This window comes from Alosa pseudoharengus, unplaced genomic scaffold, assembly GCF_046254945.1.
Source record: "Alosa pseudoharengus isolate Yale_2024_CS ecotype anadromous, Long Island Sound unplaced genomic scaffold, YU_APseudo_1.1 YU_APseudo_1.1_scf_14, whole genome shotgun sequence".
Taxonomy (NCBI): domain Eukaryota; kingdom Metazoa; phylum Chordata; class Actinopteri; order Clupeiformes; family Clupeidae; genus Alosa; species Alosa pseudoharengus.
The window spans coordinates 22,410,275-22,436,576 of NW_027468609.1; the positions used below are offsets into that span (position 1 = coordinate 22,410,275).

Consider the following 26,302-nt stretch of genomic DNA (forward strand, 5'->3'; position numbering starts at 1 on the left):
GGGTCGGGTATAATTTTGTCCTAATTAATATTCGGACGACCGTGGGCCGCTTGTGACCAAACCTGCGCAACACTGCTTTGCGCCTGTACCTGATGGCTTTCTAACACACTTGTAACTTAACCTGTCAGACGATCGACGCCATGGACCCATGGGAGGACCTGACGGAGCTGGGCTACCACCTGGCCGACCTACCCGTGGAGCCGCACCTGGGCAAGATGGTGCTGTGTGCGGTGGTGCTCAAGTGCCTGGACCCCATCCTGACCATCGCCTGCACACTGGCTCACCGCGACCCCTTCGTGCTACCCAGCCAGGCCTCGCAAAAGAGAGCTGCCATGCTCTGCCGCAAGCGCTTCACCGCTGGCACCTTCAGCGACCATATGGCCCTGCTTAGGGCATTTCAGGTGATGCAGGAGAAACACACACACACACATATACAGTATACATGCAAAATTACATTTTACATTGACAGACAGACAAAAAGCACAAATAAATAGGTGCATATCATTTGTAATTCTTACTCGGGAATTTCTAAATGTATTGTATGATTTTTCCAAACAGAACATAATGGGTGGCCTATTTACTGTTTATATATTTGTGTGTGTGTGTGTGTGTGTGCGTACGTGTGTGATCCATCAGGCGTGGCAGAAGGCTCGTAGTGACGGCTGGGAGCGTTCCTTCTGTGAGAAGAACTTCCTGTCTCAGGCCACCATGGAGATCATCATTGGCATGAGGACACAGCTACTGGGACAGCTCAGGGCCATAGGTGAGTCTGCCTTAGTCTATAGACCCTTTCAACAATAAAAACAAAAACAATGCTTGAACGTTCTATTTGGGCTCCAATCTACTTCCTCTGCATTAAGATAACATATGGAATGTTAAAAAGGAAGTCTTGTTGGGCCAACTATGATGCTGATAATGGAACTCTCTTGAAAGGGTCCATAGCAGGGGTCGGCAACCCGCGGCTCCGGAACCGCATGCGGCTCTTTGATCCCTCTGATGCGGCTCAAATAATAATGAGTAGGCCTATTTAATTAAAATGTATTTTATTTTAGTTCGTAGGTCTATCTGAGTAATTTATATAACTTCCCACTTCACTTGACTCCGTAACCGTAGCCTGCACAATATTGTTACATTCGCGTTTCGTTGCCATGTCAATATCAAACAGAATCACCGATTTCCCTCCATTTCAGTCAACGAGAACACTTGTTATTGTTGATGTGCGTGCTTTCTGTAGGCTAGATAAGGAAAATGACAAAAAGGAAACGTCAGCGACCACAGCTTGCGAGCGCGAACACAAGCGGGCTGAAATGGAAAAGTTTCCATCCGAAGACTGATTCTGAAAACGCGGAATGAACTGCCCGTTATCGCACACTGCAACGAGTTAGTATTGCTGTGTTAACCCTGTTCCACTTGCATGTGAGAAATCTTTCTCACATATGAAAAATATAAAGACAAACCTGCGCTCATGCAAAACTGTCACATCCCTAACGCAAACACAATGCCATGGTAGGATATATGACAGTTTTGCGTGGAATTGCCCTTAAACGTGAGCACAGGTTTGTCTTTATATTTGTCATATGTGAGTTGAAATGATGACAACCTCAATTCTTGCATGAAACTTCACCTCACTGAATACAGCCAGACTCCAAGGCCATCACCAAATCTAATCTCTGGTAATGTTCAATTTCGCCAATGACCTGTCAATGAAAATTGAGTGAACTATGATTAGCCTACTTTGCATACCAAAGGACACTGGGAAAATAAGAGGTGGTGTTTAGCCTACATGGGAAGCCTAAGTCCTATACTTCTGTCATTCCACTTTGCATTTCAAGTTACTTGCACATTACTTACAAAACTAGTAGAAAATGTATTAAAAAATCCTCTGTTGAATGAAAGTATAGCTGTACGTTAAATATTCCAACTTTTTCTTGTAACCGTCTTTATGTGGCTCCTGTGAGATTAAAAAAAAAAAAAAATTGGTAAAAGTGGCTCTCCAGGCAAAAAAGGTTACCGACCCCTGGTCTATAGCTATATCCACACGTAGCAGGGTATTTTTTAAAAACGGGTATTTTTCCTTCATATTTTGAAATAGTTCCGTCCACATGGATACGCAAACACAGCCGTTGAAAGCTGTCAAGAACACATCAATCAATCAGATGATCATGTTGGCCTATCAGAGACCATCACAATCTAAAAACTCAATTTTCCCTCTTCACACACAAACTGAAAATCTCCAAATTATTATTTTAAAAATAACCGTTTTCAGTGTCCAAAAACAGTATTGTCTGAACGAAAGGCCAAAACACAAAAATCTCTTTTTAAAAATACCTGGCAACATGGCCCAAAAAAGCAGGCAGTTGGAATTTTAGAACTGAGCTGACTAGATTGTCAATTAATGAATTTGTGTGTGTGTGTGTGTGTGTGTGTGCGTCTGTGTCCGTCCGTGTCTCCCTCAGGTTTTGTACGTGCGCGAGGTGGCGGAGACATCCGTGACGTGAACCTGAACTCTGAGAACTGGGCAGTGGTCAAGGCGGCGCTGGTGGCGGGCATGTACCCCAACCTGCTGCACGTGGACCGTGAGAGCGCCGCCCTTATGGGCGCCAAGGAGAAGAGGGTCCGCTTCCACCCCACCTCCATCCTCAGCCAGCCGCAGTTCAAGAAGGTCTCTTACACACACACACACACACACATACATACAGTACATACATATATACATACAAACATGCATACACTCTCTCTGGACAAACTGCAGCACTATTCATTCAAACCTTAGTTCAAAGCTGGACACTGGACACAATTAATCTGTGTAGCTCTATACATGCAAGCCCTACAACAAGAAGTTTAGACAATCGTTGGTCAGATTGGTGAATGACTATCCAATTGCTTACAGAGTCATTTGAACTATGCCCGTTGATCACGCCTCTTGTGCAGTAGAAAATACATAGCGGACTCCCTAGACCAATGTTCAATCTTAAAAGTCTAGCGTCTGACGGGTCTGAGCGCTTATTGTACAAGAGTACAATAGTACAAAAGTATCTCAAGGTTAAGACTTTGAAGGATTCCTCGTTGTGTTCTGAAGGATGTTCCAAAACCATAGGAACCGTGATTTGAAAGCACCACTTGGCTTTAGTCATCCTGCCCTAGAAAATGAACACTGAACAGTTTTGAGAATTAATTTTATGAGAGGAGAGTAAAAATAATCAGCGGTGTAACTTTCTTGCCTGTTTGTTTATTTGTTTGTTTGTTTATCTCAATCTCAGATGCCTCCAGCCAATGGGCAGGTGGCGGCGGTGCAATCTCTGCCCACTGATTGGCTGATTTATGATGAGATGACGCGCGCCCACCGGATCGCCAGCGTGCGCTGCTGTTCGACCGTCACCCCGCTGACAGTGGGCATCTTTGGGGGCTGCGCCAAGCTGCCCAGCACTGCCCTACAAGAGCCCACGGTGCAGAGAGGTACATGGAAACACATACTTTAGGGCCGTTCACAACAAGAACAATATCTATAATGATAAAAAATATATATAAATATAAAAAATTAAAAATAACGTTCTAGCTAATATAAATGAACGTCCACATATAAACTATAACCATAACAACATGAAGAACAATATCATTGGGCATCACTTTCAGAGCAATTTTTATAAGAGCAAAAAGCTGACAGTCAATCAGAATCCATCAGATTTTAGCCATCACATTCATCAACACAAAGAAAGACTTTTCTTAACGTTGGTCAAGGTGGATGCTTTTATTGTTATGGTTATAGTTATTGTTACTTGTATGAACAGCCCTTTACACACACACACACACACACATATGTATTATTTAGTTGAATAAACTCACAAACTCAGACACACACAAATACAATTACACTGCAACTAAAACCTAAAAAAGTGTGTGTGTGTGTGTGTGTGTGTGTGTGTGTGTGTGTGTGTGTGTGTGTGTTAGATGACATGAATGAGAGTAGTGACAGTGAGATGGAGGATCGCTCCACCGCTCACCTGGCTCAGATGAAGATCGACGACTGGCTCAACTTCAAACTGGACCGGGAGGTAAGAGGCTTGTGTAGTGGTGGATCATCATGGCTCCTCATATCCTGAGGTAAACCACAGGAAAGTGTCCTGTGCTCAATACCGACATGTCTATCATCTCTCCCTCTCTCTGGCTCTCCCCTCATCTCTCTCTCCCCTTCCTTACCCTCTCTCTTCTTTTCATTCCCCTCTTTACCCCACTTCTTCTCCCTCTTTTCCACTCACTCCTCCATCTTTTCTGTTCATTCCTTTTCTATACCTCCCTCTCTGGGTTTCTTTCCTCCTCTATTTTGCTCTATTTCTCCTCTTTTGTCTATCCCCTGTTTCTTTCTTTCTTTCTTCCCCTTTTGTTTTCTCCCTCACCTCTTTCTCCCCTTTCCTCTCTCTCTTCTCTTTTTTCACTCCCTTCACTCATTCTACCCCGCCCCCTCTGTCTTCCACTCTCTTCCTCCCTCTTCGTACCCCACACCTTCCTTTGTCTTCAAACCTATTATAACCCCCACCCCCCCCCCCCACCCACATCTATCCCAGACGGCTAACCTGGCCTTCCAGCTGCGGCAGAAGTGGCACGGCCTATTCCTGCGGCGCATCCGCGCGCCCTCCAAGCCCTGGTCGCAGCTGGACGAGTCCACCCTGCGGGCACTGGTGTCGGCAATGGCGGCCGAGGAGCAGGCGGCCGGGCTGCAGCAGCCCACGGGCATCGGGCAGCGCCCGCGCCCCATGGCCTCCGATGAGCCGCCCCAGCCCTCCTCCTGGAGGACCGCCCAGAGCCGCAGGGGTCCGGGGGGCGACCACGAACCTGCCGACGAGCCCAGCGCCTCCATAGACAGGTACAAGTTCAGCCTCCGGTGGCCCCTTTTCACAGCCATTTTGACATGATTCTAGGCCAGATGTTACTAGATAGATAGATAGATACTTGATTGCCATTCTCACAACATGGGAGCATGAGGAGGAGAGCGAAATAAGAACTCAGGTCTCGGTGCCAACCAACTACTATAGTCATTATTAAATAAATAAATAAAAAGATAAAAACTTTTCCTCATGAGCCCTATCCTTCTAAAAGCAGTCCTATCCTTCTAAAAACATAAGAACACATCAGTGTTTCAGAATAGCAGCAAATAAGGACAGTACAGTGTTTCCCACAGAATTGAATTCTATATGTGGTGGTAGGTTTGCAGAATTAACTTGAATGTTTTTAGTTAGTTTTTAACAAATTAGCGCAGCATGGTTATGATGCTAACCAGATTTAAGCACAATTTAGTACAACCTGGAAAATCATTGTGTGGTGGTCAATGTTGATATTGTGGTGGGCCGCCACAAATAAGTCAATGTAAACACTGCAGTAAAACACTGGGGGAAACACTGCAGTAAGTGCAGTGCAATTGTTCAGATGACTAAAGGGCATGCCAGTGTGGAGGAGTTTATCAGTCGGACCGCATCCAGGTTCTTCAACCTGGTGGTCCTTGCCTGGATGCTACGCAGCCTTCTGCCTGAGGGGACGTGGGAAAACAGTCTGTGTGCAGGGTGGGTGGAGTCTCTCGTGATGCAGGTCGCTCTGCTCCTGCATCAGCTTGTGTAGATGTCTGAAAGGGCTGGTAGGTTGCATCCGATGGTCCGTTGTGCAGACCTTACCACCCTCTGCAGCATGTCCTTCTCTGCCACAGTGCAGCTGCCATACCATACAGTGATGGCAGGAGGGCAGGGTGCTCTCCACCACACATCTGTAGAAGGAGCTGAGGATGTTGATATCCAGCCCTGCCTTCTTCAGCTTCCTCAGGAAGTAGAGGCGTTGGTGTGCTTTTTTGAAGGTGGTCAGGGTGTTGTGGCGCCAGGTGAGGGTGTTGGAAATGTGTACTCCAAGATACTTAATGCTGGTTACCCTCTCCACTGCTGCACTGTTTATGCCGAGCGGAGGGGGGGGTAGAGCCTGTCTTGCGAAAGTCCACAATCATCTCCTTGTTCTTGGTGGTGTTTAGGATGAGGTTAATTACATTATTTAAGGTTCTGATTCTGCTACACTTAAATTGAATAGAGACTAAATAGAGACTTACTATTTCATGTCAAAACGGCTACTGTGAAAAAGGTCTCTTCATTTATCAATGTTTAACATGATGGTAGGGTACAGCAACTTACAGTAAACGCACAGTTTGAAAAAATGTATTTAATATGCAACATGCATACTGACAACAAGCAGCCACATTTAACACTAAACAATGAAGCCAACATGGAAGTTCCAAAACCTGTTTATTTATACAGTCTATGACTGACAAACACAAGGCAAAGGGAAAACTGTGCGAGAACTTGGGTAATAACACAGTAAGACATTTGTTTTACTGGCCATGGCAGTAGCATGGCTGCTGCTGTTGTTGTCTCTTTCTTTTAGACAGCAAACATTGTGTCAGGCTCAACGCCAGAGAGCAAAGGGTAGGGAGTCCATGAGCATTGACAGGGGGGTACCTCACCTCACTTTTATTAGCATTTGTCATTTTACAAAATTGCCATATAATAAAGAACATTCTTTGAGCCTTTTGGATAACTGAAACAATATGATCATGGGAAAAAATAGTGCAAGAACATAGCGGTCATGGCCTATAGCGTTTAATAGACCACATAGCGTTGAGGCTACAATACAAGTAAAATACCGAACTCACCACTTTGCACATAGGCTCAATCGCTCTGATCGCTCAAAATGTTCTTTAAAGTACAGAACGAATTTTAACACATTCATGAAGTGACTAGGTAGATGCACCAAATGTGACGGAAAGTTTAAGAGCTAACAAGACACTCAGCATGACTAAGTATTTTGTGATGCTCTGACAGTCCACTTTTATTGACTGTTAGGCTGCAATTTTTTAGTTTGGAGATCATGTAGGCATACTGTTTTACAACGATAGGCCTACATGCCGACTCCACAACTGTCGCATTTCCCAGGTCCATGATGGGCTTTATTGTCACTGCATCTGAAAATGTCTCTCCCTCTGGATCAAGCCCTTTATGAGCCACGTTGTGTTGCGCTCACTAAGTAGCCTACGTGATCCAAAGTACTAAGATACAGTCTCCATAGCTCAAGTTTGTCATTAGCAACGGACCTGGTCGTTTCCTCAACAATATACTGGTCGAGATTTGTGCTCCTTTGGCGTTGCTGGAGTGGTGGTAAATGTGTCAGTGGCACTCGCTGATGCGGTCTCCAAGTGTGCATAATCCCTCTTTATCACACAGTTTGCGCACACAATCAACAGTATTGACACAAATATCAGTCAGTGTTATTCATGTTTTATTTTCAGTTAAGTGTTCAACAACAATGTTCAATATGGATTTAATTTCAATCATAGCCGAAATAATATTTAGATGTGGGAGAGAACTCGGGGGGGCACATTGGCCTGTTTGGACTAAGGCCCGCCCACTGACCACGATGCTGCATTGTGGGGGGAAAAAAACAACAACAAAGAATAGTCTGGTCCTGAAATAGATTCAAGTATTGGATAACCTTCAATCTCATCTTCAATAAGATCGAAGATGTTTTGCTCTTCTCTTTCGAACTTTGTTTCAATGTCTTTACGTTTGTCATTGCATCTGGGTTATATACAGTACTTACTCAAACTTGACCCACCCCCCCCCCACTTCCTACCTCTTTGTCTGTCTAGATGTATGATGTCATGTAGAGATGATGACTCATCATCCACTTACTGTTCCTCTTTCAGACCTCCAAGGTCTTGTCCGTCTCCGGCCATGCTCCCACTGAAGGGCCCACGTGAGAAGGGAGCGGCACACTCGAAGCGCCCAGAGGACCACACACCCAAAGCGGGAGGCGAGAGTCCCGGTACCAGCCCAACATCTACCTCCTCAGGAAAGGTGAGGAGGACCTGCGCACGAATAAGAGCTCAGGGTCCAGTGTCACTTTTGTTCAGATTCCCCTGAGTTTGCACTGCAGTGAAGTGCTTTTTTTTTTTGTATTCTGGAGTGTATTGAGGGCTGATATCTCAAGTATCTCAAGGCGGTTTAATCGGTTACAGCTTCTCTCTTTCACCCACACGCATAATGAGTAAACCAGTAAATGGTTGAAATCTATTCTAGGATGGTTGCATGATGACCAAACTAATAAAGCATGATGAGTAAACCAATAAATGGTTGAAAACAACTCAAACTAGGACACACACTCATGCATACAGGAAACAAACATACAGCAAACATAATAAGTACACTCTTTAGACGCAAACAAGGTTAAACTGAAATGGTTGTTTTGTAGAACTATATTTAAACCCATATTTTATATGTGAGGTCATGCACACTCACAAACATGTTTTGCTGTTTCTTTGTACACATTGTTGAGCTGTGGCCTGTAGTACGATAGCAGCTTTCCTCCCATGAAAAATTGCTGCCATTGTTGAGCAACAACCAAATACACCTTTCTGATTCATCGCCTCGCCGATAGTGTGTTAGTGTAATTTGTTAAGTGCCTAACAAGTGACATTGCTGCTTCCCTTTAACTTCCACAAACAGCTACCATTGTTTGGCAAAAAGACAGTGTGTGACTCAATGTATATTCCTTTATCAATGCAGGAGTTCTTCCAAGAGTATTGTGCTGTTTCCATTTTTACCAGCACCCTCACTGTGTGTGTGTGTGTGTGTGTGTGTGTGTGTGTGTGTGTGTGTGTGTGTGTGTGTGTGTGTGTGTGTGTGTGTGTGTGTGTGTGTGTGTGTGTGTGTGTGTGTGTGTGTGTGTGTGTGTGTGTGTGTGTGTGTGTGTGTGTGTGTGTGTGTGTAAGGGGATCAGCTTTAACAGTTCCTTAAGGAATTTGGCGCTCTCGCTGTTCTGGTATTACACTTGAACCTACGGTAACTTAATCTCTCCCCAGTTCACTGATACACACTCGTCTCATACACTCCCTTTTGTTTACATTTAATGGTGCTGCAGTGCTCAAAGTCCTCCAGTCCGCGGACCGTGTCGTCGGTGCGCTACTTCATCATGAAGAGCAGCAACCTGCGCAACATCGAGCTCTCCCAGCAGAGGGGCATCTGGTCCACCACGCCCAGCAACGAGCTCAAGCTCAACCGCGCCTTCCAAGAGAGCAGCCTCGTCTTCCTCGTCTTCTCTGTCCAAGGCTCCGGACATTTCCAGGTAGGTGGGGCGGTGGAGAGGAACATATTGGAAATTATGGATAACTGTATAGATAGTTGGATGGGTGGAGGAATGAATGGTTGGATGGATGGATGTGGATGAGGAATATTGATTATTGATTGGCCCGTTATCTATTCGGTATGATTTTGGTGGTATGTAATAAATATAAGCTGATATTTAAATTAGATACCAAATATGTGTGCTTTCCAATTCATTCAGTTACATACAATGGTAAATGCAGCCAGGAATAGTAGCTTTCGAAGACCACAAGTGGGCTATCAAGTCTATAATCCCTTTGTTATGGCAGCAGATCCAGTATCTGTGTCATTCCAGAAGCACTTGTGGAAAGTAATGGACGCGTGCAAAACGTGAATTCAGTAAAAAAGATCTTTATCTTTAAAAATGCCATCCAGTTTCCAAAATCAAATGGCAATAAACAAAGGTTCTTAATATCACAATTTCTCAATCGTATTCCCTATTGAGCACAGCAAGCACGATCAAAAACTGTTTCTCCGTGCTTCTTTAATCCTTCTGTCTAACATTGTCTTCCAATGTGTCTTTACGCATGGGTACCAAACTATCAAAATAGGAGTCTCTATTTTCACATTAGTATTAACTTAAACTGGCATCATTCTTTCCATGAAATAATAAAGAAATACAGACAATAATATAAATACAAAATGAAACAAATCATTTTCTATGGCTCTAACAGCCTGTATAGTTATTACTATGTTACCTTGCAAACTCCTACTTATTTGCTAGGCTAGTCTTAATACGTTAAGACTAGAATAATAAGCAATAATAATAAGAATAGTAGTACTAACAATTGGATATGTAAAACTAAAATAATATGTTTGTTTTAGTCTGAAAACTGGCAGAATTGGAAACAACCATGCACACCTTCATTGCTGAGTGTAATGTTTTGTGTGTGTTTTGTGCGTGTGTGTGCGTGTGTGTGTGTGTGTGCGTGTGCGTGTGTGTGTTTTGTGTGTGTGTGTGTGTGTGTGCGTGCACGCCTGTGTGTGTTGCTGGGCAGGGCTATGCCAGGATGGTATCGGAGATTGGTCAGGAGCGGTGCCAGGACTGGGGCTCATCAGGGCTGGGGGGCGTGTTCAGCGTGGAGTGGATCCGCAAAGAGAGCCTGCCCTTCCAGTGCACGTACCAGCTCCTTAACCCCTGGAACGACAACAAGAAGGTGCAGATCAGCCGTGATGGACAGGTGGGCCATCGCACACACACACACACACACACACACACACACACACACACACACACACACACACACACACACACACACACACACACACACCATCCTTCATACAGACATGCATACGTACATAGTATTTTCACAGCATTTTATTTGCTGTTCTTGGCCCATCTGTAACACAATTGCTTATTGGGCTCTTGATGTATGTTAGAATGTTCTGTTCTTTTAAAGCAACACCAAAGAGTTTTTTGTACCTTAAAATAATGTTTCCAAAATCGTTTCAGTGGTTCATCATTCGCTTCGCGGCCCTCTATCGGCTATAACCGCACTATGTAAGTTTGCCGGATCGGGTAGCGGATCTGTAGTTCGATGGAATGAGACATGAGAAACTACAAATTTGACTTGCATCTGATGTCGCAATACATCCTACTTTCATAAAATCATGCAACATATTCTACATTGTCTGTGGACATCGTTATTTGCAAAGCTGGTGCTGGATAAACAAATAGTGCGTGCGACAGAGGAAAAGTTCTTTGGTGTTGCTTTAAGATACACAGTAATTTGGCTGTGATCTGACAGAGGTGTTAGTGGCTTCACCGTGAATGCTCTGAAAATGAATAGGTCTAAGTCTGTTATCATGTAGTTAACTGAGCAGCCAAGAGGTGTGTCCTCCAATAGAGTCCCCTCTCATCCTAAATTTCATGGAGGGCTAAATTATCAAATTGAACAACTTGAACAAATTTAACAAATCTATCAAGCCTAGTGTAAGCCACCTGTCCACTTGTTTTAGAGTTATTCTTGAATTAATTTAGATATTAGATATTGCGGTGGAGAATGTGCATTGTATGAAGCTCTCTCTCCTCTTGCTCTCCCTTTCTTATCATTACTCTCTCTCCTCTTTACTCTCTTTTCGTCTCTCTCTCTCTCTCTTCTCTCTCTTCTGTCTCTTTAACATTGACTGCCCCTCTCAGGAGTTGGAGCCTCAAGCTGGAGCTCAGCTGTTGAAGCTGTGGGAACGTCTCTAAGGTCAGATGGAAACCACGGCAACCAAAGCATCCGAGAAATACTAGTCAGTCAAGAGATAGATTGTTAAAAGCAGCGTAACACAGACCACCCACGCAGCACACACACACACACACACACACACACACACATACATACACACACACACACTTTACACGTCAGTGTTTGTGAAACTATTATGTATTTGATTAATAAAGATACGAGGAGCAGGTAAAAAGGAAATTGTGTTAAAAAAAACGGGTTCAGGATCAGAGCCTGATGTCCAGCTTGTCTCTTGGAAGACTACACAGGTAGTTCTGCTGATGAAGCCATTTAATTTCCCTCTCTGCTTTCTTTTCTGCAGGTAGAACTCAAAATGCCTGAAATTAAAAGGCCTGAAGGTGCAAGCCCTTCGTGAATGGACCCCTTTTCTCTCGTTTTGTGTGTGTGAGGCACGTGGCATTACCAGAGCTTTATATGAAGTCGTGCAATGGACTGCTCCGGTGCAGTTTTGGTTCCTGAAGCACGATAGTGGCGTTCAGAGTCACTATTGTGAGCCACGGCACCAATGGGTAATTCCTCTGGGTGCACATACTTGAATTATTGTTCAGAACTGTGGTTCCTGTTTGAAGGTTCTCACGTAAGTGTTCCGATTTAAGTTTCCAATACCTTACTTTGGCCTAGTTGTACTTTGTTGTCAGTCTTGGGTCAAGAGTTGGCTGATTAAGTTATGCAGAAATCAAAAGCAGTAAGACCTGATAGACGGACAGTGATTAAGCAAGGCGTCATTTCAGAGGAGGCCTTTGAGCCAGAGATGTCCTTGATTCACTTCTTTGCTATTGAAGCCTTTAAAAAAACACTATGAACTGGAAAGCAACTTTGTGCTAAGATTGAGATTGTTGTAATGAATTGCACTTGTAATCAGTCTTGATGGTCTGTTTTTTGGTGCAGAGATGATGAATTAGAGAATAATGCAGGTTTGTACACGGAGTCGGGGGGTTAATATATTTGGCCTGTTCTCTGGCAGAAATACTTTTGCCTCATTCTCTCTTTATTGAGTTTATCAAAGATTTATCAGGTCTTTGTGAAGAGAATGACCATTTTTAAGCTTATCTACCTATCTATGAGTTAATGTGTTACCTCATGTATAGTAATTGATTACTTTAATACATTTCAGGAGATCACATGTTTACACTGTTCCTTTAAACGCTGACTGTGTAGTAAGCAGACCACTATGTCTCTGTTGAATTGAGTTGTATCTCGTGTTGTATTAAAGTTAAAGATTTAGGTTTTCAAAAATTTTTCCTTGTGATTTTTTTTAACTGCAGTTTTTACTTTTTTTTGTTTTTCAATGAAAAATTGGAAAAGAGTTGGTATACAGTGCCAGTGCAAGAAAAGATTTATTTGCTACATATTTACACTCATTGTACAATGCATATTTTCAAAGCATTAAAAATGACAAAATTCTGCTGGTCAGTGCAGTAATTTCAAACATTTATGTTAACATCTTTCCTTTTTATTTCATGTCCGTGTGTGTGTCGGTTGATTTCCATATGAAGTTGAAACCCAGAGTTGTCTACAATTTGCTGTTTGTGTGTATGTGTGTGAGTCTGGTTGGGGGGAAAATATTCATATAGCACTCCACTACGCACCTATCTACAGTATGTGCATTTCGGATACATTGCTGTGCACAATAAGCAGGCTGCCAATCCTCTTTCCTCCAGCAGATGGAGCTGTTAGTACTGACTCCGTGCCCGTCCACTAGCGTGTAGGATCCGGAGCAGGATCTCCGCCGCAGACGGGCCCATCAGCGTCGCAGTCTGCTCGCCCAAGGGTCTGCTTTTACTCTCCTCCTGGCAGTCTGGGTCCAGAACGCAGCTCTCTGAAGACACACATTTTTTCCCAATTCAGACAAGGAGGGGTGACCAAGAAAAAAATTTCTCCATCAAATTTCCCATCTCTGAGATTTGCGACTTTTATCAGGTGCTACTCTATGTTTGATACGATTAGGCTAGGCGTACTTATACAAAAAGCCTTCATTCTCTTGTAAAATAATAATAGGCAGGGATGTTAATTTCCTGATTAATAGCCTTCCATAAAATATATAACGTTGTAGCCTACATATGGCACATGTGCCAAGTTGGCGGAAATGCAGTCTAGTGATAACTCTTTACATTATTCACTTCATAATACTATATTTTTTCACATCATATCATAGCTCAAATTTAGACAAGCTTATAATTCTCAAAAATACAAAGCAATCAGACCATAACCGACTCACCGGCATCGCAGCAGATCCCGGGCGCAGCGCAGTGGCCGTCCTCGGGGCCGCATGCCTTTCCGCTGGCTTCACACGGGGATGGCAGGTAGTCCTCGTCTGCACAGCGTGCGGACTCCGGAGAGCCCACATAGCAGCCCATCTCATAACCGCAGCAGATGCTGGGGCCAAAACACTGGCCCCTATCACCGGGGCCACATGCCATACACTGGATAAAGAACAAGATGCGCGAGTTAATGGTCGGTCACGTTTGTGTTGAGATCAAACTAAAAATTTACTCTTCTGTGTATAGTCCATTGACATTAAGGTAGCCTATGATTTTTTTTGGGGGGGGGGGGGTGGGGTTCTTCTGTCTTAAGTCTTTTGCCTTCCCTCATTTCTCACTTAAACTCTCTGTCTTCCTCTTCCACGCCTCTTCTCACTCCCTCCCTCGCCCACTCATAGGCTAGACTACAAACACACGCACACACACAGTATAGCTTATAGTATATGTAGGCTAGTCTACATTAGGCTAAATTATGCCTAAAATTTGATTCTAACCTATGCTGACAGAACATTCAGTAGCCTATTAAATGTACTTCGTAAAAACAGATATTCCGATACAGCCATGCACAGTGTTAATCATGGACTTAGACAGCTAAGTCCGATTGAAAAAAAAAAAGCTTCTCACCTGTCTGGGAAGTTGATCCGGGAATGAACGCTTTCCACCTCGGGGGCAGTTCTGGATGTAACAGGCTGAGGTCAACGACAAAAGACCAAGGAGACAGAGCAGCTGCAGTCCGAAATCGCTCATCGTGTTAAAAGCAAATAAGTGGCCTTCTCTCAACCTCAACCTTGCTGAAGTAGACTATTTCTTCTGTGTGTCTCTTCTCACTCGACTGCTGCTTCTGAAACGCGCGCTATTTATCTGAAACTTGGAGCATGATGATGCTCTTCTACAACGTCATCATGTTTGTTCCCTCTGCCCCCACCACCGTCGTCACGTTCACGACCTCGGTGTCACTCTCCGTTGGATCAAAAGTTAACAAAAACAATTTAACCAATTAGGTATTTGAGCCATCAACATATTGTGCTGCAGCCTCACAATTGCGCATTAGTGAGAAAAGAAACATGCATTGTATAGGCCTATGCAGTCACTTTAAATTAGACTATAATTTCTCTTGATAGGCCTAGGCCTACTGATCATTACTTTGTCTTACTGAAAGATGCCTCCAAGTTCACCAAGGGGGTTCACATTGTACGTTCTAGTGGCATTATTGTCAATGGTTTGTGCGCGCAAGAACTGGCCTGCCGCTGCGCTGAGCAAGGCGCAGCTCTTGTGCGTGCCGCGGTCAAAGTTGAACCATGTTGAACTTGACCGCGGCGCGCTGTAAATCAGGGCCGTAGTCACCATAGACATTGAGGGGGACGTGTCCCCCCCAATATTCAAATATGACCAAAATGTCCCCCCCAATATTCGGACATAGAAAAATAAAGAAAGAATAAAGCGCTATACTAGGCATACAGGAAACCAACACGTACCTGAAATGTAATCAAACGTAAATAACGCACAAATTAGTGACCTATGGTTCCAGAGTAGCCTACACCCCTGAGTGGTTTGTCCTGGTGATTTTCCGTTTTTCGTTAGTGGCGTGCGCTATCAAAAGCTTCCATTTACTGCACCCTACTGCGGTGAGGTAGGGCTGTCAACAATATCGCAAAAGCTACCGGAACAATTTTCACAAAACTTCTTGGAAAGGTGTAGCACAGGCTAAGGAAATCCCATACATGTTTGGAGCCGATCAGACTGAAAGGGACAAACATTTTCCATATTGTAGCCTATTCTCACAATGATAGCGAAAGTGAAATGTTTTATTTTAAATGATGAATTTGTGCAAGCCTGTGTCATTTCTTTTACGTCTTTAATGCATTCATGTGCTAGTAGTAATGCCAGAAATTACCGTGTATAGGCCTCTTAGAAATGATTGTTGCATCTTGCATATTATTTAGATGCGCACTCAATCGCGCATCCATGCAGGCAAAACGTGATCAAATGTGGCCTAGTAGTTAATGTGAATCGCGGACAATAACCAAAGAAAGGAATTTGCACCTCCATTCACCAATTAAAGGCTGTAGTAGGCCTATAGTGTTTCTACATGTTGGCACAAAACGTAATTTCTGTCAGAAGCCAGTCTATAATGCATACAGGGGTAACATGAGGTGAGTCAGACAGAAGAGGGGCCTGTCTTAGTAGCCTATTCCTGAATCCTGTCCCTTTCAAACTACGTTAAAATTGTGTGATTAGCCGCCAGCATAATAAAATCTAAATTAAAAGACAAAATCTTATTAGGCTCCAAACCTATGAGTCTTTAGCCTTAGTTTAGAAAAATCTTCAGGTGTAAGTAATAAGTCAAAGAACCACATTCTGTGTAATATAGAGGTTATCAAAAGATACTCAAGTTTGTAATTTCTTTTAAAGTATACATTTTGAACACAAATGGAGTCACGGGTCCAGGGATGGACCAGTGAAGTTGCTTCTTCTCCACCCTTCTCTTTTCACAAAACTCACCGGGGGAGGGGGGGGGGGCCTTCTGTTTGGGGGTCCCTCAGACCCCACCACAGATTTGGTCCCCCCCAATGTTGACATCATGACTACGGCCTTGCTGTAAATCATAGGTATTTTGCGCTGAGCCCGGCGGCAAACACAACACAAATCTTTAGGACATTACCTCAACCAAGAGCAACCTAGTGGCGAGCGCAGCGCATGCCGCGTACAATGTGAACCCGGGTTTATGGCAGTGCTGCTGCCTGCTGCCCAGCTCGCGCACCCTCCCTCACAAAGTTGAATGGTCACACCCACACAACTCATAAAAATCTGAACTGCTTTCAGTGAAGTGCGCTCGAAAGTTGCACACCTGTCATTATCCTACTAGATGCTAAATCAGTACAGTCCTAGCTTGTGTAACCCCCTGAAATGTTTTTGGAGGCAATTTGTGGTGTGATTGAACTAAGCCTAGCAATTAGTTACTTGTGTTATTTTTTATTTTTAGGCTACTTTTATTTTTGCGAATGTTCTTGTCGCCCTCCCAGAAGATGCCGCCCATATGAGGATATGCCACTGAGTGACACACACACACACACACACACACACACACACAGACAGCAGACACTAATACCGGCAACGCAACACTTGCGTGTTACACCCAACTCTGCCTATATAAACTAGAGCCAGTGTAAAATCAGTATCTGGAAAAGAGGAGGAAAGGACAGACGTTGAGGGAACATGAAGAAGGCACGGGGGTCAGGCAGAGCAAGCAGCTGCATCAGAAACGACACATCTCGCCTCAACATCACCAATAAGCCTCAGCAGTCTGTGTGCAGAAGTATTTTTGACTGTTATTTACCACTAATTTGTTTGAATATTTATGAATTTGGCTAAACCGCCAATAGGTATGCAAGGCAGCGGCCAAGTGGCGGTTCTAACAGTACCCTGCTAAGAGCAGTATCAGAAAACCACAGGATCTGTTTCACCCACATCAAATTCAGCAGTGATACCAAATGATTTCGACATGACAAATCTATGATTTATAAACAAAAACAAACTATGGTGAATATCCTTTTGACATAATGTCCCAGTTATGTTACATAAGAGTTACCAATCATGTAGGCTACTGAATGCCATGGTCCAGGTCCAACCATTATTGTGTACATTGTGAATACCCATTTGTATAAATTTGAAGATTTACTATTGCAATGAGAGACAGATTTGACAATGTGATACAGCGAAGAAGCAAGCTGACATTTCCCTTTAAATTCTTAGGTACAGGAAGCCATTTTAATTCATTGTAAATGAGTAACAAATCAGTAGGCTACCTTAATCAGTAGTGTGGTACATATGTCAAGCCATTGCTGGAATAATAAACCTTTCATTTAGATGCTAGTTAACACAATTAGTGTGAGGCAAGGATGAAAAGACGCCAACAAAGATGAACACAACCAAGGGCACGGGGTCGAGCTCCTTTGTGCTGCTCAACATCTTCAGGAACAGAGTGTGCCTGCAGGATGTGTGTGTGTGTGTATGAGTGACAGAGAGAGAGAGAGTGAGAGAGAGAGAGAGAGAGAGAGAGAGAGAGAGAGAGAGGTGTGTTTGTGTGTGTGTGCATGTGTGTGGCGTGTAGAGGTGGGTGAGAAGGAAGTGTATAAAAGAACATGCAGTCTCTTCAAACCCTGACATCACATGTAAGGTGTCTTGAGGCACGGGGAATTGCGGAGGATAACATCTTGTGTGATGTGATGATTCAGTAACAAAAGAGGCATTGCCTTGAAAGGCATTCAGCATTGACATCAAAGACCCAAATAGGATGACGAGACAGACATTTTCTGTGATCCTTTCCTTCTGCCTTTTAATGCTTTTTCATTTATAGAAAAAGAATACAGAATTATCTGCAATACTTAAATTATTCACAGTACATGGCAGTACAGTACACAGTACAACTCTAAATTAAATGTAACATATGTATGATAACATATTTATCTGAGCAAATGATTTATTTCACTTACTTACCTTGTGACTGTCCATCTTTACAAGAAATAAGAGCAAAGTATTTCCCAAAGGATGATTGGACATATCTCTAAAATTACAAGAGTGACCCTGCTGTCGGGATTCAATAACATTGGATTTACTATAGATTGAAAAAAAAGATGAATTTCCCCACTTCATCTGCAATGGCTCTGTCAAATCTGAGGATGGAGTATGTTCGCAAATCAGACTTAGTCTATCAGCATACCAACTGCCTTCAGATAGTTGAAAGTCTTCCTGAAATGTTGAGATTTGTTTGATGGGGGGTTTCTTAGAAGACCACCATCAGGAAACATCTGACCTGAACGAACCCTGTGACCGCTATCCCATTCAATGTGATGACCTTGAGGTCAAGTCTAAACATTTTCTTCTCTACCTCTTTCTCATTTCAATGGATAACTGTGTGAAAGGCTGTTCTGAAGCATATGAAAAAACATTACAAATCATTGTCTGTTAACAATTCTCAGAGATGTGTAAAATTAGAGGTCATATTCACTTGACCTCTGCCATGTGAGGCCTAACATTACTTAAGTTATAATCATTGACTGACCAGATGTGTTTTTTTTCCTGGACAGCCTACATTGTTGGAGTTTTATTCTTACATTTTGTTGAATTTCCTTGGCCTACTTTCATACTGTACTCTGCACAACTCATTTGAGAATTGCTCTGGACTACAATTTCCATTTCCAAGGAACATAACAAGTGGTTAAATTAAACTTAAAGTCACTACATTAAATTAACCAAATCCTTTCAGATGAACTGCAAACACAACTTTTTTGGTCCGTGAAGGTTGCTTGTTCGTTGCTTGTTCGTTTTTTAAATAAAATACATGTCCATTTCATTTAATACTGACAAGACGAGTGCAGCCATAGGTTGTACACGAAAGTGCCTCAGTGCTTTTCTGTGTCATGGAATAAAGCCAGTCCCATGTTGTATAAGCAGTTGCGATTGGCCTTTTTGGCAATTTTCAGCTGGCTAGAAATTGGTTTCAATGGCATCTAGTGAAATACAATGAGCGTTCAGATTTGTCTGGTTTCCAGGATAACTGCGCTCAGCCAGAATATAGCATTTTGATTTGACATGACTTTTGTATCTCTCAGTTCTGACCGAAGCTTTAAAGTGTTCAAAAAGCATATTTTTCTGAGACAATACATTTTAGTGAGGTCAGGTTGATCCATAACATAGATGACTCAAGCTAATAAAACTATGGTCAACCAGTTTAAAAAGACTAGTGGATGAATGGGCTATACAAGACAGGGTCAAATATGACTGTGATGCTGAGGCATTGAATAACTCATACAAGTGTGTGTGTGTGTGTGAGTGAGTGAGAGAGAGAGAGAGAGAGAGAGAGAGAGAGAGAGCAGAGGCAAAATGCAAGGAAAAGAACATCTGTAGGCTACTCCACCTCCAAGGGCACCAGTGGTGACTCAGAGCTCTCACAGAGGGCTGCTGAAGCGGATGAATGTTAGAGGCTTAACAAATGACAGTTATCTTGAAATTTGTTTTCCTGCAGCATTACGTGAAAAAAGTATAACAAACTAACAATATTTGATACATTATCTCTCATTAATTAGTAAACAAGTCTGATTAATTTAATAATAATAAAAAAAAATCTACTGAAGTTTTTGTGCTGACGTGTACTTCAGTGTATACCGGAACAGTTATCACAAGATCAAGAGCCAACAGCAGGCAATGAAGAGGACATTTTACCAGCAAAGAACAAATTGAGGGCTTACTTTTTGTCTTTTTCAAAAGGTTGAACAAAAGAAAAAAACAGTTACTACGGACATGAGCAGTAGTCTAATATGGCCTCAAGTCCGCAGTTGCTCCATTGTGATTTGATGTGACTGTTGAGATATACATTTCCATGCAAAGAGGGAAACTAGAGGGAACATTTATGACAATACAGGAAGTACAGTACACACTTAACTGTTCATGTATGGGTAATTGATCATATCTCACATAACACACAAAACATAACTGGAGAGGTCTTCTTCTGTGATGCGAACTACTGAAATGTCCTTGTCTATTCATTTTTACAAATAGGTGTATAACACTAGGCTTACGTTATAGGTGTACTTTCTTTGTTTCCTTTCCTCCATTTTACCTTTGTAGAATGCGCAACTTAAATATTAAAAGCACTCTAGGATAATATATTTTCCAGATGGTGAAAAGTTATTTAAAAGGATCACACATTTTCTGTCAATCCAAAGAGTTGGGCACTGACACCATCTTATAAAGAACATGAGGTACTGCTGTCGTGCCAAAAAAGCATTCTGAATGACTAGAAACATGGTTGTTTAGGTAGCTGTAGAATGTCAGGCAAAGGCTATTTACAAACTGACCTTAGTATAGCCATTCACAAGTGACACAAAGAATAGTTTGAAGAATAAATTGTAGAATCAAACCTGAACATTATAGCTTGACCTTAGCCCTAACAGATGAGTTATTGACCATCTAGTAGCCTTCACATGCAGACCGCTTCCGTTAGCGTAATTGTAAATGGTTTTCAACAGGATGTATTGTTCAACGAGCAGTTCTTAAATAGGGATGCAACCTTCAGCATTCTACAGGCGTTTCTAAACGACCTTTAAAATGACCTCTGTGACACCTAGGCAGTTGCCACTATAGGGAAACACAGCCCACTCCATCCCCTTATATGGTCTTTCTACACACTTGGCCATAAGAAGACTTTGATTTTTTTCAAATGGTTAGCAGCAGTCACACTGTTTAAATTCTTAGTCCAATTAATTAATTCAAAGTCCAATTAATTTTGAACTTTCTTTTTTTTATTATTTTAGAGATACCAAAACCGAGAAATGTGTTTAAACTGAAACTAAAAGAACACAGGGGACAAAGATGATGTGGCACCAGCGCCAGCACAGGGAACAAGAGTTTATGAGCTGATGAAATACTATTTAGTCCAGTCATGAAGGTATACAATCAGCTAATTATTTTCCTTAGTGTTTATTGCAGCATTCAATGCTTCAATGTGTAAACAGTAATTGTCTTAATTTCAAAAATGGTCCAGTTTATGGTCAGCAAGTTCAACTATGTGTCAAGACCTCACTGAAAAAAGGAAGACAGAGGACACCTCATGAATATTCTGCATATATGCACATAAACAAAAGGCCAGGACTAATGAGAGATTGCTCTTCAGAATACAGTAAACATGACTTGATATGAATGATGTAAAAGGAATCAAGACGCCACGCACACAAACTCAATAAGCTGACAGAGACAGAAGGAAGGTTTTGGCTCTGTGTTGCACATTACGGTCACATTACACACTGGTTTCTTGACAAAGGTTGACAACAATGACTTGCAGTGACACTGTGAATGTGAATTACACTAAATATTTCATAACATAACACTAGACTATCAGGATTGTTGATTGTCCATAAGGCAACAAAACACCAAAAATGTAACAGAAAAAAAAAAAAAAAAAACTGACGGTTATTCTTTCAGACTCCCAAATATTTTGCAGTGCAGATAGGCCAGTTTCTCTGTGCGTGAGCGACGCAGTAGTGGAAACCACTCCCAGTGAGGAAGTTCCACAACATGGTACCCTGCAAGAGCCAACTGTCTGCGTTTCAGGGCATGGAGGCCTAGGAGTTGCTGTGACCGGTAGCCGTAGTGGTTCCTGTTGGACACCTGTACGGCGATCTGCATGATCGTCCGCTCTAATCTCTGCGGCGTCTGGGGGCGGGGTTTGGTCAGAGAGCCCAGGAGGCCGTCCGTCAGGTCCACCCCGACGCTGAACACTCCTTCGCGCTCGCCTTCCGGCTCCACGTTGCGCAGTAGCGGAGGCGGCGACGGCGGGGGCGCTTGTGTCGGAGGTTTGCGCGTGTTGGTCAGCTGGGCCAGCAGGTCGTCAGTCAGCGTCACCCCACTGTGGCCCTGATCCAAGTACCTATCGACAGAGGAGTGAGGAAGATCAGCGTCGCCTCGGCTCTCCTCCTCCTCCTCCTCCGAGATGAGCGGCAGCGGCCGGCCCTGCGGGTCCAGCCGCACCTCGAGGTCGATGGAGCGCGTGTGCGGGAGGATCATGTGCTTGCGGATGAAACGCTCTCCCCCGAGCAGCTCCTGCAGCGCGGCCTCCGCCTCCAACACCTCGGGCTTGCGGCACACGTCCTCACGGGCGAAGTCCCACAGCAGCCGGGTCACCTCGTCCCGCACGGAAGCGCCCAGACGCGGGCCCGTCCACTGGGGCAGCTCCAGGCCCACGGTGCCGTCCAGTGTGAACAGGTCCATCCGCAGCTCCATCCGCTGCGACGCCGATGCCCGGCTCACAAACTCGGGGCTCAGGGCCAGAGCGAGCAGGTCGTGTGGGAACTGTCCGGCGAAAGCCAGGCCCAGCAGGGCGGTCAGCAGGTGCTCGGGGTAGCGCTGGAAATCGGCCTCGCGTTGGCGCAGCACCTCGGTGAGAGTTGCGTAGAGTCCAGGGCACTGTCTCGGGTGGAGGCCCAGTGTGCCGAACGCCCACAGCATCTTACAGGCGTCCTTGCTGCGGCAGTGGGGCGCGATGTCCGGCACGCGCTTGGCAATGGGCAGGAGGATGCGGCTGTTGCGGTAGTGCAGTGCCGAGCAGGCGAGCACCACGTGCATCAGGCCCTGGACGCCCATCCTCGGGGCGCGGCGGGGGATCTCGGTGCCCATGGCCTCCAGCCATGCCACGTGGTCCAGGTGGCTGAAACGCAGCAGCTTCATGACGTTCACCAGCGCAAAGTCGCTCATCTCCCCGACCGCGCCGAGCGCCCGGTCCACCAGCCTCCGCACCGCCCCACCGCTCAGCCCGCACTGCGCCTTGAATAGGCCCAAACACAACGCGCCCACTTCCTCCGGGTGGAGCTTGTCCAGGTGCTTGACCAGCATGTACTCCAAGGGCTGGAGCAGCGACGACGGGCACCTGCGGCCCTCGCCGAGCAGGTACACCAGCTCCACGAGCTCTGGCGCGCCCACCTGGCAGAAGTGGACGCTGATGCAGTCCCCGAGGCGCTCCAGGTAGCGGGTGACCGTGCGGCCCAGGCAGCGCCAGAGGTCAGCGGCCAGCAGCAGCTGATGGAGCTCCAAGCCAGCCGCCCGGCGCACAAACTCGGCCTCGTAGATCTCCAGCATGCTGTGGGTCGGCGGCAGGCCCAGCAGCACCAGCGCTCGCAGCACGTCCAGGAGCTGGACGTTGGTGAAGCCCTGCAGGGACTCCACGCTGTAGCGCAGCAGCATATAGAAACGCGAATCGCCGCGGACGAGTGGCATCTGCTGTGCGGGCAGCGCGCCCAGGTCGCACAGGAAGCGAGCAATGTCCGCCGGCATCATGCTGCCCTTGAGCACGGTCACCTTGTGCAGGATCAGGGAGGTCTGTTTCGATGGAAGAGTGGGGGGCCTTGAGGAGAGGTCGTGGGTGAAGCTGCGGTACTCTGGTCGGCACAGCTGGAAGGCACGGGGATCCACCTGGACGTCCGGAGGAATATCTTGGGAGGGCAGAGGGGTGGCTGCCTTGTCCTTAGCGCCGTTGTCTCTGCTGAATGCAAGATCCAGTAGTGTGTTCTTGGTGATGGAGAGGTGGCGGGATGAGCTGATGCTGTAGATGTTGCTCTGCTGTCGGAGAGCGGGAGCCAGGCCAAGCTGGGGCGACTCATCCAGAGTCTTTGACTGGCCCTGGGGGACGGACTTTTCTACCACAGGCCGATAGTAGGCCGAGGGATTATACTGCAACGTGTACTGCCCCACCAGACGCAAAGACGGCGCATCCTCCTCTTCATCCTCCTCTTCCCGCTGCTGCTGTGCCTTCTCTGCATTGTCAGAGTCAAAGCTGCGGCCCCTGACAAAGGCAACCGCTTGCCTGGGGGTGGCATGAAGGTAGAGGCGAGCCAAACGCCTGCTTAGAACCCGTGCAGACATCCACGACAGAAACTAACGACAAAAACAAGATATAAACCGTCAAAACAACGCAGCCACTGTAACATCTGTAGCAAATGTAGTTATGTAGGCTACAATACAAGCAGGTTATGGATGTAAAAACATTGGTCATAACCACTCCGGCTTGACTATGGAGTTAACTAACATAATTTGTCGTTTTAGTGTCCACTTGCTTCGTAGCAAGCTGTCAAAAGAAAAATAAAAGCTGTAATTAGCCACCAGTTGGCTTACAATTCCCAGACTAAACAGCTTCTTCTACAAGCCTCTGGAAATTACTAGCTAGCTAGTTACAGCTAACTTACACGACTTTATGCTGGTTGGTCTGTTTTTGCAGTTGAATCTTAAACTCGGCTATTATTATCTTTTTTTGACAGCTAGCTTTGCTAGCAAGCAAATGGTGTTAGCCTACTGCAGATTTAGCCAACCTCACAATGTCATAAGAGACAGAATAACACTGCCAGCCTTAATGCTGAGTAGCTAGCAAACAAACCTCCCAGCTTTATTTTTCAGATAAAATATACTTACTCATCAGTGTCACCAATGACTGCCGATCGATGTTATTGAAATGAAACACGAAGTTTTGACTGCATATGCCCCATGCTTCAACTTCTAAGTTAGAAACGAGAACTCGAGTACGGCAGCTGCAGAGGACCAAGCATTGTAGAGGAGAAACGCAAAAGTAGGTTTTGTAGTAGCCTAGTAGATTCTAATGTAAACACATGCTAATGCTACGGAGAAATGTATTGGGTTTTGAGGTTTATTTAGAGGTTCCATTGTAACACAAAAGTCGTAAGGTCACGCTAATATAACATTGATTGATTTCAACAGAACATTTTCATGGGGTTTTTGATTAATTATTTTAGGCTAGGCCTACTCATAAAAATGGATGAGAGTTGCTTGACCCCTTTGCCCTTTAAAGTAGACAACTGGAGCAAATAGGCTATAGTGAAGCAGATCAAGATCTCTGAGAGTGTACTGGGCCTGAAATAAAATGTAGGCTACTTTAATTTGTGATTTTCATTTTTCTGTTTCATTTTAAATTCTTTTTAGGCTCAGCTGATAAGACATCAAAATGTTCATAAATGCCTACCATTATGTTAAAAATTAAATTACACAAGGATAGGCTATGCTGCATGGATAAGACATCTCTTTTATGTTAAATGTTTAATTATAGGCTAAAACAAATTCTCTGAAAATGGTTGATTATAGGCCTATTGAGTGTCATTTTTTTGGTAACCACAAGACCAATATTATGGTTCAATGTAATTCAGGAGTTCATCTTAGGATAGGAAGGGTAGACTTGAAGGATGTACAAATGTTTAATCAACTGAACATGAGACAAGAACATTAAAGAGCACACGTACATTGTTTGATTCTTCATATCTTTATTATTTAAATTAATTTATGCTAAGATATGTTTTCTTCAAGCCATTTCAGTAACATAAAATAAAAACAATACAAAATAATAATAGAAAACATTGGTGGCATTTTGTCCTCTTTGATATTAATCGGAAACATCAAGTAAACATATAGGCCTAGGGATAATGGATTTGAATGTTTCTCTTATTCTTTCCACGTAGGTCCAATTTTAAAGATGGATCTATGTGTTATATTTATATATTTATATTAATATAGAATAAAAAATAAAAGCTGAAATGTCTGTGTAACTAATTCACAATTATCCTCTGAAAGTATTCACACGCAATAGCTTGGTATATTTGGGTAGATATATTCACATAAGTAACAATTATATTTACATCCAAGTACACCTTCTCTGTCTCTACCAAGAACACAGCAGGACACAACAAAGGTACATAGCAGCAAATATGGCCCAAGGACAGTCGAGGCTTACGTGTCCATCTACTCCTTAGAGAGTTACACTTGTTCGTCCGTCCACTGTCATAATAATACAAAAAATATCATACAAACATAAACTACAACGACCCTTATCGCTATTCCCATAGCCCATGGAACTGGCCAGTTATTGATGGTTCACTTGCTTACAGGACAGGTCAGCAGTTAGGCCTATGTCATGTATGAAACATTCATCTGTTCTTCTTTTTCTTATGACAGTGGAACAAAAAAAAAAAGCATAATTCTCTTTTCATCATAAGCACTGGCTTCATTCTCTGTCAACACATTATATTTCTCTCGGCATCGACCTCAGCACACCTCACAATTCACTATC

At 44.0% G+C, this 26,302-nt stretch overlaps 4 protein-coding genes across 5 annotated transcripts in view; 1 reads left to right on the forward strand and 3 right to left on the reverse strand.

Annotated features, from left to right (window-relative positions):
• ythdc2 (YTH domain containing 2) overlaps positions 1-12,851 on the forward strand; it is a 36,641-nt gene extending 23,790 nt beyond the window's left edge. Inside the window, exons 21-31 of the mRNA XM_076284184.1 lie at positions 129-401; positions 637-763; positions 2,457-2,662; positions 3,261-3,456; positions 3,949-4,052; positions 4,563-4,861; positions 7,733-7,883; positions 8,947-9,150; positions 10,187-10,369; positions 11,329-11,383; positions 11,724-12,851. Coding sequence (XP_076140299.1) covers positions 129-401; positions 637-763; positions 2,457-2,662; positions 3,261-3,456; positions 3,949-4,052; positions 4,563-4,861; positions 7,733-7,883; positions 8,947-9,150; positions 10,187-10,369; positions 11,329-11,382 — 1,797 coding nt within the window. The 3' untranslated portion in view covers position 11,383; positions 11,724-12,851. The remainder of the gene's footprint in view (positions 1-128; positions 402-636; positions 764-2,456; positions 2,663-3,260; positions 3,457-3,948; positions 4,053-4,562; positions 4,862-7,732; positions 7,884-8,946; positions 9,151-10,186; positions 10,370-11,328; positions 11,384-11,723) is intronic.
• Positions 12,852-13,095: 244 nt separating this feature from the next.
• Positions 13,096-14,430, reverse strand: LOC143123078 (vasotocin-neurophysin VT 1-like). The gene is made up of 3 exons (XM_076284186.1): positions 14,308-14,430; positions 13,641-13,845; positions 13,096-13,241 (listed from the first exon to the last, which is right to left on the reverse strand). Exons 1-3 carry the CDS (start codon positions 14,428-14,430, stop codon positions 13,096-13,098), a joined length of 474 nt encoding a protein of 157 aa, XP_076140301.1.
• A 6,625-nt stretch (positions 14,431-21,055) lies between these two features.
• On the reverse strand, positions 21,056-24,726 carry fastkd5 (FAST kinase domains 5). The gene is made up of 2 exons (XM_076284185.1): positions 24,640-24,726; positions 21,056-24,108 (listed from the first exon to the last, which is right to left on the reverse strand). The coding sequence occupies exon 2, from the start codon at positions 24,094-24,096 to the stop codon at positions 21,652-21,654; it is 2,445 nt and encodes an 814-aa protein (XP_076140300.1). The 5' UTR covers positions 24,097-24,108; positions 24,640-24,726; the 3' UTR covers positions 21,056-21,651.
• An 865-nt stretch (positions 24,727-25,591) lies between these two features.
• lzts3a (leucine zipper, putative tumor suppressor family member 3a) overlaps positions 25,592-26,302 on the reverse strand; it is a 9,523-nt gene continuing 8,812 nt past the window's right edge. For both annotated transcript variants that reach the window (XM_076283261.1, XM_076283260.1), the window contains exon 5: positions 25,592-26,302. This exon is cut by the window's right edge and continues 2,853 nt beyond it. The gene's annotated coding sequence lies outside the window, so the exon portion shown is untranslated.